The sequence below is a fragment of the Eptatretus burgeri genome, chromosome 7 (genome assembly GCF_056783735.1).
Source record: "Eptatretus burgeri isolate ZD-2024b chromosome 7, Ebu_testis_v1, whole genome shotgun sequence".
Lineage (NCBI taxonomy): Eukaryota > Metazoa > Chordata > Myxini > Myxiniformes > Myxinidae > Eptatretus > Eptatretus burgeri.
In genome coordinates, this window is record NC_140967.1 from 45,570,649 (window position 1) to 45,584,366 (window position 13,718).

Consider the following 13,718-nt stretch of genomic DNA (forward strand, 5'->3'; position numbering starts at 1 on the left):
AAATCCCCCTCCCCTCCCCATTTTCCATACTAACTCCCCCTCCCCTCCCCATTTTCCATACTAACTCCCCGTCCCCTCCCCGTTTTCTATACTAAATCCCCTCCCCTCCCCGTTTTCTATACTAAATCCCCCTCCCTCCCCGTTTTCTATACTAAATCCCCCTCCCCTCCCCGTTTTCCATACTAACTCCCCGTCCCCTCCCCGTTTTCCATACTAAATCCCCGTCCCCTCCCCGTTTTCCATACTAACTCCCCGTTCCCTCCCCGTTTTCCATACTAACTCCCCGTCCCCTCCCCGTTTTCCATACTAACTCCCCGTCCCCTCCCCGTTTTCTATACTAACTTCCCCTCCCCTCCCCGTTTTCTATACTAAATCCCCTCCCCTCCCCGTTTTCCATACTAACTCCCCGTCCCCTCCCCGTTTTCCATACTAACTCCCCGTCCCCTCCCCGTTTTCCATACTAACTCCCCGTCCCCTCCCCGTTTTCCATACTAACTCCCCGTCCCCTCCCCGTTTTCCATACTAACTTCCCTCCCCTCCCCGTTTTCCATACTAACTCCCCGTCCCCTCCCCGTTTTCCATACTAACTCCCCGTCCCCTCCCCGTTTTCCATACTAACTCCCCGTCCCCTCCCCGTTTTCTATACTAAATCCCCCTCCCCTCCCCGTTTTCCATACTAACTCCCCGTCCCCTCCCCGTTTTCCATACTAACTCCCCGTCCCCTCCCCGTTTTCTATACTAACTTCCCCTCCCCGTTTTCTATACTAAATCCCCCTCCCCTCCACGTTTATCCTGCAGTGCCCCATCCCATCGTTTCGCCCCTCGTGCCTTGATCCGGTTGGTAGCGGCGGGGCGGTTCCTCTCGGGTTTAACTGCGGCCGGAGCGAAACCGGGTGGGATCGTCCGGTGAAGCGACGCGTCCTCTCTTTCCTTTCGTGACTCCCTCAGGGTGTTTCGTGACTCCCTCAGGGTGTTTCGTGACTCCCTCAGGGTGTTTCAGAGCAGACTCGTTTGAAACGGCGACTCGTGGACGAGTCGTGAACCGCTTGGAGCGTCTTGGGTGCGGTGATGGAGGGCATGATGGAGCGGGAGTGCGGAGCTCTGGGTTCTCTTTTCCAGGCCGTCATGAGCGACATGAAGGTAGACGAGTCGCGCCACAAGTAAAACAAAACGGACCTGAAGGAGACGGAGACGGAGACGGACGTGAAGGGGAAGGAGACGGTAACGGACCTGAAGGAGACTGAGACGGTAAGGACCTGAAGGGGAAGGAGATGGTAACGGACCTGAAGGAGAAGGAGATGGTAACGGACCTGAAGGAGAAGGAGACGGTAACGGACCTGAAGGGGAAGGAGACGGTAACGGACCTGAAGGGGACGGAGATGGTAACGGACCTGAAGGGGACGGAGATGGTAACGGACCTGAAGGGTTCGGAGATGGTAACGGACCTGAAGGGGACGGAGATGGTAACGGACCTGAAGGGGACGGAGATGGTAACGGACCTGAAGGGGACGGAGATGGTAACGGACCTGAAGGGGACGGAGATGGTAACGGACCTGAAGGAGAAGGAGATGGTAACGGACCTGAAGGAGACGGAGATGGTAACGGACCTGAAGGAGATTTGCGTGAAGATGATATCGAGTCCCTGAGGAGAGATATGAAGTGTAATGTGGAGTAATTTTCCCTGTCGATGTTATCGTTTTGTTTATAACCGAAGGTTCGTTAACAACACTTAGTAACTGTGTGATTTGTAACAACACTTAGTAACTGTGTGATTTGATCAGGAGCGTTTTCCTTGCTCTTCACGTCGTGGCGTCTCTCAGTACGTTTCCCCGTACGGTTTTCGTGCTTTATTTAAATAATAATAACGATGATGGTGCCGCCCGCCGGGATCCTTCACCGTAACCGATGATTGTTTTGTCTTGTGGACAGTTTCACCTTTTACGGTCATGCTCCGCCATGGGAAACCTCTCCCAGTCTCCGTGTGCTGTGTTCAGGTCCACGTGATGAAAACATTTCGAGCTTGTGAGACGAACGTGCTGAGTCCAAGTAATTGTCCAACTCGAACCCACGGGATTTGTATTTTACAAAAACGATGCTTTAAAAAATAAAAAAAATTATTATCGTTTCGGACATTGTTGTCTTTTGAAGGGGAGACGTAAACTCTTGGGGCGGTGAATAGGCTGTTCGCTGTTGCATATTACTCCGCCTGCTCAGTTGGATTACCTTTTAGTAACTTTTTTATTAACTTTTATCATTCCCCCCCCCCGTCCCCCCCAGAAGCCTGGTGTTGGCTTCGTGGTATGGGTGGCTGTCTTGGGATCCAAGGGTCCTGAATTTGAGCCCCATTGGCTGCCTAATTAACACCAGGTGGGGTTGACTCAGCCTGTCATCCTTCCGAGGTCGACAAAATGAGTACTAGTGTACTGGTAGAATGCCTGGTGTTGGCTTAATGGTTAGGGTGTTTGGCTTGGGATCCTAGGATCCCAAGTTCAAATCCCACTTGGCTGTTGAAGTAATACCAGGTGGGGTTGACTCTGCCCGTCATCCTTCTGAGGTCGGCAAAATGAGTTCCAGCTTGCTGGTACACTGTGTCGGAGTTGCGATCCATCCAGGATTGTATCCAATAGTCAAGGAGACTCTGCTTCGGCAGCACCAACACTCTGCACAGAGTATGGTCCCAATGGATGTACAGGTGGTGGGGCACTATCAGCGGCACAGCAGAGCCTGGTGTTGGCTTCGTGGTTAGGGTGGTGGCTTGGAATTCTAGGGTCCTGAGCTCAAGTCCCGTTGGCTGCTGAATTAAAACACCTGGGGTTTGACTCAGCCTGTCATCCTTCCAAGGTTGGCGAAATGAGTGCCAGTGTGTACTGGTAGAGGGGCACTGCATCAGCGACACAGTCACGGTTTCAAGAAATGATAGCTACCCCTGCAGCTAAGGTGCCATACACAAGAAGAAGAAGAAGAAGAAGACGAAGAAGAAGCAGCACAGCCACATCCCTCACAGATGATCCAACCAGCAGCCTCAAGGCTGCACATGAGTGTTTATTTTCCCCAGGAAAGACGTATATCTTGTGATACCCCCTCCCACCGTTGTGGCCCTTATGACATACACATGTATGGAGACAGAATTGGGGTCCGACCCCCATTCTCAACTCTCAACACGAAATTCTTTACCCCCCACAAATCACCCTGAGCACAACCAGCAGTTTTCAGCTCATCCTCTCCAGGTGCTCAGGAGGGCTTACTGCTTGAAAGTCAAACAAACACCCTTCTCAAATTATATATGCCATGATAACCAATCCCGGTTGTCACAATGGTTGTTGCTGCAAGAAAACTGGAAGAAAAATAAAAGAAGTTTTTGAATCCATCCAGATTGTGATGAAATTTCACTGAATGAATAATATATTGATGTCTGTCGATTAAATTGAGGAGCTCATGCATGCATTTATAGATGATTCTCTAATTTCAAACTTTATAACCTTTACTCATGTGGGTTCAAATCTTAACAAGTGTTGCTTCTTACAGGTGAGCTACCCTGTTTGGGAGGACTTCATCAGCAAGGCATCCAAGCTGCATACGCAGCTCAGGTCAGTTTGCTATTGTTGTATTGTTATTATTTACCGACCTCGGTGGCGTAATGGTTAGAGCGTCCGGTCCGAGTCGAGGAGGTCAGCGGTTCGAAGTTCGAACCTAGCCGGGTCAGACTTTTCAAAATGGGACGTGTTGCTTCCTTGCTTTGACGCTCGGCAGTTACAACTGATAGAGCATGGACAGACAAACATATGTTGGTAAATTACAGCGCATGCTTTGATGGTCCTGATGGCCTCCTCCTGCATAGAAGTTCCTTGCACAGGAGTTTGTATTATATTATTATTTACTTATCGGTTCATGAGGAACTGAGCTGCTTTTCCAGTTGATGTGACTGTCGTTGGTTAAAGGTAATCCACCCTTGGACATGTTATGCCTGCCCTGCTCACGAGATAGTTTCCCATTCTTATTTTTTTTCTTCATTTATTTTTCATATTTTGCAGCATCGACAAAGAAAGATTTAATACAAACAAAAACTAGAAGGGCACTCGGTAGAGTGCATACTTCCGCTCTGTAATGCCTGATCCAGGAGAACATATCGGGCCCAATACATTTTTGAAGTATAATGCCATACAGTAACATATCGTTTTTGGCCCGATGTCTCAATGATGAAGAATTATTTTATAAATTAAATAATTCTCATATCCAGATCCGGATCCAGATCTTCACCGAAATCTAATCAATTCTTCCTCATCTCACACCCAATGTGTCCCCCAAGTTTTGTCCGAATCCGTCCACAACTTTTTGAGATATCCTGCACACAAACGAACAAATGAAATTGCTCGTTGAGCAAGGAATTGCCGGAATAACTTTGTCATATCTCCAAAAAAAACCTCTGAAAAAACAAAAACCTGGAAATCAATTTGGTTCTTATAAGTCAATCGTGCTACTGTTTAATGAGTTATAGCACTTAGTTTGGTCATGATCATAACTTGGAAGTCATTCGGACTTGAAATGGCGTTTTTATCGCAATTTCAAAGTTTTGACCCGACCCCCCCCCTGACATTCGACCCCCGACCGCTAAGAAGGGTGTTGGTGTGACTCCCCAATGAGACATATGGTTGGATGCAGAATTGGAAGATGCACATTTTGGATTTGGTTTGAAGTCGATACGACCATTTTAGCGGATGTTATTGCGAAAATAAGAATTTCGGTTTTTCGGTGACCTTGACCTTGACCTTTGACTGAGATTCACCAAAAACGACAAGTGTCTAAGTTGGACCATGGCCGACGTCTGTACCCAGTTTGGTCATGATCGCTGAAACGGTGTGGCTGCTACAGGGAAAACGGACAGACACACACACACAGAATGACACACACAACTGACCAACATAATCGCCGAAATCCGAAGGACTCCGGCAATTAACAAACAGACAGAAAGGGGTGAAAACATCACCTCCTTAACCTTCAGTAACGGAGGTAAAAAAAAAAAAAACCAAAAAAATAACCTCACAAATGGCTCTAACATTTTTGTGTGTATCTTTAACATCAGAATTCTGGCTTGGACGCTTTCTTTTCTAAATCGGCACCTACTAAATCACTTCACTCAACAATGTGCAGCCATTGCAGTTGCTATGCAGGCCTGAATGGTGCAGTTGCTCCCCTGCATGACAAGTGATGCATTTCTTGTTTTCTTGGTTGCTGGTGCCCACTACTTATTGTCGATGATCTTTTCAGGGCGACGTTGGTGGCTGCAGTTGCCTTCTTGGATTCCTTTCAAAAAGTGGCAGACATGGCGACCAACACACGAGGTGAGTTGCGTGATTGCCATCACTGGAGTTGCCTTATTATTCCTTTTTTTCCCCCTTTCTCGTTTCCGCTTTTTGTGCATGAACAGGCACACCCTTGAGATGTTGCCTTTTGCTGACAAATCTTTGTGAAACTCATTCACTTTTCACAGATTAACTGCAACTATGGGGTTAAAGTTAACATCCCGAGTTGCAGAAGGAAGTACAGTCCAAGGACACTGGCACAGAAGGAAGTCATTTGGCCTTTCGTGCCTCACCCATATCCATGCACATCAGAGCACTCGTACTGAGTTGGAAGTGCTAGTCATACAGTTCATGCCCAAATCGGAAATTTAGTCCAGCAGGATGGTGCAGATGTAGCACACTTAATTTTGAGTCATCCCAGTCTGGGTTCGATTCCTGAACCGACTGTCGGATCAGTTCTTCACAGATGGTGCGTTGAATCACAAAACGCACCGTTCTTTGGATGATGTGTCCTGTCTGCTAGCATTTGGTGGTGAATGTTAAAGATCCCACGTGGCCTTTCGTGAAGAGTAGGCGAGTTATCGCCGGCAGCCTGAAAAACACCTCCAGGATTCCTGCCCACATTGCCTTCAGTCGACCGTCGGGCTTGGCCAGCCAGTTTGTGAAAGGCGTTGGCCAGCCAAAAACTTTCCCCAACAAACTCCACAAGAATGTGGAATTAATTGGAGTCGTTAAGGTGGCTGCAGTCGATTCCAAAGTGAGAAATTTGCATGAGGGTAACCAGTACGCTGTTGTTCTTGTTGAAAAATACTTTGCCATATTTGAGATGTACAACCTAAATGCAGAAGGAACAGCCGGCTTTAGGTGCCCATGCGAAGGACGGTCTGCTTCTGGATGCCGTGCCTCCTGCTGGCACTGCATCGGAGCAGCAGCTTAAGTGAACACCGACCCGACTGCAGATGAGACCCAAACTGGTCGGTTTAATGGCGAGTACGTTGCATTTTGAGTGACCCTGTGTCCCCATGGTTGTTTGGAGTTGAAGTGGAGTCTTCCAAAGCATACTCGCTGGTTTGAAGCTTGCGGCGCCATATTTCATTTTGATCGTGGAATCTTACTTGGTTGTATTTCGTTGCATCGAGTCGGCAAAGGATCGAGCTGGCAGGATGGCCAAGAGAGGTACGCACACTGGCCTCGAAGCCATCTCGTCTTGCTTTGAATCTCGACCCAGGTATAAACTGTCATCCCAGTGTTTCTCAGGTGGGGTAATTCATCAACGTGTGTGACGTCCCTCGGATGGACGTTAAACTGGCTGTCCTGTCTGCAAGCATTAGTTAAAGATCCCAGGATGCCCTTGAGGAAGAAGAATCCTCAACCCCTCCCCCCCTACCCTTTCAATGTGCATGATTTGTGATCTGTGTTTGGTTCCCCTTTGATTTTTGGATATGATCGATTGGCTGCGCAGTATATGCTATGAGAAGGTGTGTTTGCGGTGTCGTAAAGATGTTCTACTTTCCTGAAGACCGTGCTTTAACCTTGTTTTTGTGTCTTGCACATATTTGCATCTCTAGTTGAGAGTTGTTTGTGCTTTGCATACGACCTCTTATTACATGGATCATGCAGTTTGTTTGTTTGTTTATTTTGTTAGTGATACAACCACATAAAGCAGCTTGTCCCTGTGCAATGAAAGCGTTTTTTGCAGCATTTTTTGTGCTATCCATTTCTTGGTCATGGAGGTGTAATTTGTTCGATTGAGGTGCTGAAGTTTAAAGTCAGCGAGCGGGCCATGTTTGTCGGTGTTGTGTGTGTGTGTGTGTGTGATACAGGGTCCGGATGTCAGCGCTTCCCTTTTTCCTACCAGGTTTAGCGTTGCAGAGAATGTTGACAGCTGGAATAATGAATGGTTCCTGCATGAACCTGGCTTTTCTGAGCTCATCGTGTAATTTGCACGTCTCGGGATCCGTTCTCTGGCATTAAGGGTTGTAATAACTTGACAGCAAGCCACCGAGATTGCACCCTCGTGTGATGGGCAGGCGATTGTTCAGCTCGTCGGGCAACGAGTGGTTCTTTTGTAACGAGTATCTTCGCTCCCTGGCATTTTGTCATGGTCATGGTCACGATATCGGACTAATTTGAGATTTTGACGTGCTGTGACCGAAAGCCGTCATCATTTCTTTCGTCACGATATGGTTGCAATTTTATCAGTAGCTTCATCACTTGAGTGAAATTAATTGTGGTGGGTGGGGAGGGGGGAGACTCTCGGTAGCAGAAGGCATTCTTTTAATAAAGAAAAAATATTTATTTTATTTTTTTAGAAAAATAATTTATTTTTGCCTTTTTAAAAAAAATTATTATTGATGTTTTTGGGGTTTTTTTCTCTCTCTCTCTCTCTCTCCTTTAGTGTCATCGTGTGAACATGTCAGCGTGAACCTTTTTTGTTTTTTAGAGGAAGGTTTATCAGAAGAGGTGCTCTTGTCATCTCCAAGCAGGTAGCATATATTGTTCTGCCTTGTGGTCTGTAATTGTGTAAGGGGTAGGGAAGAGTGGTTTGTATCCTTCCTACAGTGGGGAGTTTGATAAACAGGAGCTCAGTTGTGACACAGTTGCTGACTTATTTATTTATTTATTTATTTATTTATTTTAAACTTCTGCTTTGCTGGCTGAGCTGGTGAAATTAATTCCTCCATGCACTCGAAATGTATTTATTTATTTAATAAACCTTCTCAAAGGGATAGCAGTTTCAGTGAGTTGTAGTGTTGCGAGCGTTTGAGTTGACTAGAAACACCCACTCCTTCGGGGAGTGGCCAGGGGTTGGGACAAGGGGAGCGGAGAGGGTTCATGTGTATGTGCATATCTACATAGTTGAGATACATTTGTATTCAAAGTCCTTTTCGCCTTAATTATATATTTTCACACTCACTTAGCCGATGATGCTTTAGACTCGGTCATGTATTATTATTTCGATGTTATTACTAAGTTATTATTAATATTTTTGTTCATCCTATTATTATTATTATTATTATTATTATTTTGAGCCTGGTGTTAGCTTCGTGGTTAGGGTGGCTGGCTTGGGATCCTAGGGTCCTGAGTTTGAGCCCCGTTTTCCACTGAATTAACACTAGGGGGTTGACTCAGCCTGTCATCCTTCCAAGGTTGGCAAAATGAGTACCAGTCTGTACTGCTCCCGGTGTATACCCCGGTTAGAATCTAGGTGTACCATATCCCTGTGTGTCGTAAGCGGCGACCAGGGTTGGTGTCAGGAAGGGCATCCGGCCATAAAAAAAAAGCATTGCCTCAAGAAGGGAACCATGATTGCATGGAGCTCGCAAAAAGCTAACCCCTGCTTAGCAGGGAAAAATAGCTGTAAAAACGCTGTATATACTATTATTATTATTATTATTTTGTAATTGCGTTGATATTATTGTGCTGTTATCATTGAATGGAATTTATTAATTTGTTGTTATAATAGATTTTTACTTCCAGTAGGGGTGCGGACTTGTGACAGCCCATGTGGAAATGCACATGTATCCGTCCAATTTTCTCCAAATTTCCCCCAGAAGAGTGTTGAACAATGCCTGCGACCATTAGCAATGGGGTTATGTGTCGAATAAAGGTCACAATCGGGCTGTAAGTCTGTTTGATGCAATATCGCACGTTGCACTTGAATCCATGGTTGGGAGAAATGTCATCCGAGGCCCCAATATATAAATTACAAACAATCCATAACCAGTACACATATAATGTGATGGCTCGAAAAAAAATCGGATAGACAATGGGATACACCATTCATGCGTAAAGACTCATTTAAGCAGCTTCATTAGCTAAAGTTCTTTGTGAGTTGTAACCTAGCTCGTGGTCCGTTCGTCTATGGGGGACACGATAAGCATCCTCAAGGATGTCAGGTTTCCTCCAAATTTCTTTGAATTTAGTGTTAAACAACAGTAGTGATTTTAAAAAAGGTAAGTCGTACGTTGGACAGAATTGACTAAATACTGTAGTTTTTCGTTATAATAATTTTTACTTCCTATCTGTGTACGCCACGATAAGCTATTTGTAAACCTTAAGATGGAGTTTGTCCAAGGTAGAAAACCCCCTTTGGGAAGGGGGAAATTGAGCCGCTACAACCTCCGCTGTGTGCCCACTAGCCCCCCCCCTCCCGACAAGTTTGGTTGAGATTGGAAAAGTAATGACCAAATGTATTGCGGTCAGACAGATACATAGACACCAAATCGCATATTTTAGTATGCTGCGGAGGTGTACATCGGAGGATGAGAATGAAGTAATCGATGAGGTGTCTATCTGCCAGTACCATAGACGATCATCAAAGAAGGGTGCTGCACAATGGTCACGTTGGTTTGCGAAAGATGATTGCCAGCGCTTGTCCGAAAGCTCAACAAAGCTCAATAAGTGGCACCAAATAATTTCATCCAATTCCTGTTTTGTACTCGAGCTCTCAGCAAAATGAAGCAGAGTTTTGAAATTTTAAACAAGTATCGAATCCCTTTTTTTAAAAGGCTCAATAGAACCATAACAGCAAGGGTAGAAAATGCCCAAAAACCTTTCCTGTTCATGAAAAAACTGGAGGTCGAATAAAAATGTGGAATAGGAAAATGAAACGAACAAGCAAGAATTTTTTTTTCAGATATATGTGGTGTTTTTAATGCCTCTTACATATGATATGACAATCATTCATTGGTGTCGATTAACCACTTGTATTGAAGGATCAAGTTCCAATTGGACAAACCGAGACCAACCCAAATCGTTAATACGGATAAGCAATCTCTATTTGCTCATACCATAGACTGCCAAGCAAGCAGTGTGCATTCGTCATGTGAATTTGCATCGTTTTAATGAATGCTATTTCAGATGCATCTGGCTTGTTGAATTGGGAGACATGATTGTCTGACAGGATGGAGCAGAACTAGCCGGTTGATCTTTGAACCATCTCGTCTGAGTTTGATTCCCCCATCCAACTATAAAGTCGGATCGGTGCTTCACAGGCAGGGTGTTTCATCAAAAGTGTGCCTTCCGTCAGATGGGGTCATTAAGTTGAAGACCATCTATTAGCATTGATTGCTTGTCGACGTTGAAGATCCAAAGTAGGTGAGGAATCACTGGTCCCCTGACCACATTCCAAGTTCCTCCCCTAACCAGCTACAGTCGAATGTCAGGCCTGGCAGCCAGTTTCTGAAAGGCTTGGTCCAACAATACATGCTCTGAGCCACCAACCCTGCTGCTACTGCTGCCGCTACTAAGGTCTGAGGACATGATTTCCCTAAATTCTGGAGCATCGAGTCCTGGGATGAAACCCTAAGTGAGTCGAACAACAATTTTGGCGATATTTTTGATGGTCACGATTTAGCATTCCTTCCACTGCGGCCCAGGTTTCATTCCTACTTGGTGAAGCCCTTTTGTTTAGGTGAGCAAGATAGCTCATTTGAAGGTGTTATCATGATTGAGTGTTTGTTCCGTGAATACATTTTTAGCACGGTTGAATTTTACAAGATCTGCCAGTCTGGTATAACCTGAGCTACATGTGCTGTATTGTGGAGCAGGTCTTTTAATTGCCGTCTGCTCCACAATAGTGACGATGAATGCAAGAGATCCCATGGTAACTTTTTGCAAAAGTAGACCTTTGGACTGCCGCTGTGACCACACAGCCATTTGCAGATATATTAAATGACTGATGAGGAATACTCACTGGTCTTGATAAAGACGTTTGATAGTGTTGATGAAAGCAACAATGGATTTTCTCAAACAGGAGTTGAGAAAGTGCAAGTTTACCACCGTGGGAAAACTGTGAGGCTGACATTTCTGGCATTTCCCTTCAGAGCAGAAACATCGTCCTCGCCTTGTTTACGACGGCGGTAAACTTGCGCTTTCTCAACTGTTGTTTGGGGAAAATCAATTATTTAATACCCGGTTTGGTGTTCCCTTCTAAGCACTTGGCTAATGACGTTGAGAATCCAGGTCGGTGACCCGTTGTCAACGATTATCATTGTGATGTTGGTAGAAGACCGTTCGTCCAAAAAAAAAAATTAATAATATTCGCACTCGTGTCCAAGGAAGCGGTGCAGTTTGGCTTTTTAACCTCCGCCATCGAAGATGGACAGAGGTTACTGTTTTCACCCCTGTCTGTTTGTTTGTTTGTTTGTTTGTGAACAGTATTACGGAAAAACTCCTGGACGGATTTCGACGAAACTTGGTGGGGGGGTTAGGTATGGTCCAAGGATCATGCCATTAGATTTTGGACTTGGTCTAAAGTTCAATATGGCCGCTATGGTAGCCATTTTGAAAAAAATATTAGAATTTTTGTTTTTGCATTTCTACATGTTTTAAGTGATTTCCAACCCCCACCCCCCCAAAAAAAAATTGTTAGAGAAAAAAAAAAAATTTTTCAACCTTTTTTTCAAAAAAATTTCGATTTTTTTTTTTTTTTTTTTTTTGGGCATTTCTACATGCGCGTCGATCCAGTTTAGTTTATTCAATCGTGGTTCAGTAGAGTGTGATCCGTTTTGGCCATTTTGAAAAAATATTTGATTTTTTTTTTTTTTTTTGCATTTCTACATGTTTTAAGTGATTTCCAACAAAAAAACATGCCAAGATTATAATTGCGGCTGATTTTGGAACTTCAGGTGGATATACCCACGTAAAATCAATTTCTGTCTCAAGGAATCTAGTTATGACGAATGAATTGAGTATGTAAAAGTTAAAAGTAAAAGGGAAAGTTGCAAACTATAACTCTGTGAGCACTGTTGATGTCAAATTGAATGAATAGGATATCGGGTTCACTTGAGTGACCCAGCAGTATTGGCGGCGGAGGTTTTGCACTCTACCGAGTGCTCCCCCTCTAGTTTTTAATATGAAATAGGCAAAGCCGAAATGGGCAGTTTTCACCATCTTGTGCAACCAATCAACAGGATTGATGTTTTAATTGACCACAAATTTCATACTTCGCTCTGCCTCCCTCTTTGTAATCTCACTTGACTCCTCCTTGATTTTTTTTTTTTTTCAGCATGAAACGCATGATTACAAGTCCACAATCCAGGGTTCAGGGAAAAGGTCCACAATGGCTTGCTCTTTTCATTAAGCACAGTGGGATCTTTAACATCCACCAGCGAATGTGAGCAGACACCTGGCTTGATGTTCCTCTGAAGGGCGCCGACTCTTCTGCAAAGCACCAGGATGATGGTTTATTGTCAAGTCAGGAATCAATCCCAGATGAGACGGCTCAAGGGATAGTACGCAACCTTTCAGCTATCCTGTCAGCCCCATCTTGTACATGCATTATTCTGCCTTTTATACTACACAAGTAGAAATTAAATTGCATTGCTCTTATAAATGGATACCCAACGTTGGATTAAACTAAGTAACTAGGTATCGCATGGAATGTGGACGTTGAAACGTCCCTGGTGGTTCAAAATGGTCGCTTCTTGTCTCAGCTGCTTGATGTAACACTCCTCCTCTTCTTTAACGGCCGCAGTTATTCTCACGATCTTGTGGGGTTGGCCTGGGGAAGCTTGGTCCAAGTCTTTCATGAACAGGCTGGCCAGGCCTGACGTTCGTCTGAGGTTAGCGCAGGAATTTGTAATTGATTCAGGGTGTGGGTGGCTCGCATAATAATTACTCTTGGCGAAGGCCACCGTAGAATCTTGAACTGATGCCTGCAGACGGAGCTCCCAATTTAACGTCCATCCGAGGGACGGCACTGCACACACCTTGATGAATCGCCCTGCCCGTGAAACCCCGGGATGACGGTTTATAACTGGGTCGGGAATCGGGATTCAAACCCACACTAGACAGCTTTGAGTCCAGTGTGCGTACCTCTCGAGGCTATCCTGCCACCCCTCTGCTTGATATCACACTCGTCACTTTTATGAATCGTCTACGATGCCTTAAGCTCAATGAACAGCTTGTACACAGATTTATCAAATTAATATAAAAAGAGATGCAATCTTCTCTGGTGTTTGATGAGTGGGCAAAGCGAAAATTGGAATCTAAAACTGCTCGGATATTCGGGCCACATATTTGTTGATTGAAACTTTACTTTAGTTTGTGGGGAGGGGGGGGGGAAACAAAACCGGGGTTAGATTTGGACACGCAGTCACATGTTTGGGGGGAACTGACACGTTTCTTGAAATTATTTTGATTGCCGTGTGGCGACTTCTCCAGGCAATTCAGCGTATCCGTTTACTGTGCTTTAAAAAAAAAAAAAAACAACCTGGTGTTGGCCCTACTGACAATTTATTTAGTATTCTGATTTCGACAGTTAATGGGTTATCCTGTCGATCGAGGCACTTTTGGGCTAACCGTATGCAATGTGGACTTTTAAGGGAGAAATAGTTCATAGCAAATGGATACCAAGGATTGCCGTATACATGGGGATTGCTGTTGCATTGAAGCATATTCTTGGGAATCTAT

At 44.9% G+C, this 13,718-nt stretch overlaps 1 protein-coding gene across 1 annotated transcript in view; it reads left to right on the plus strand.

The window, feature by feature from the left end:
- The first annotated feature begins 777 nt into the window (after positions 1–777).
- Positions 778–13,718, plus strand: part of LOC147023159 (protein MTSS 2-like) — a 71,001-nt gene continuing 58,060 nt past the window's right edge. The window contains exons 1-3 of the mRNA XM_085888300.1: positions 778–1,140; positions 3,526–3,587; positions 5,266–5,339. Of these exons, the coding sequence (XP_085744426.1) occupies positions 1,069–1,140; positions 3,526–3,587; positions 5,266–5,339 (208 nt within the window). The 5' untranslated portion in view covers positions 778–1,068. The remainder of the gene's footprint in view (positions 1,141–3,525; positions 3,588–5,265; positions 5,340–13,718) is intronic.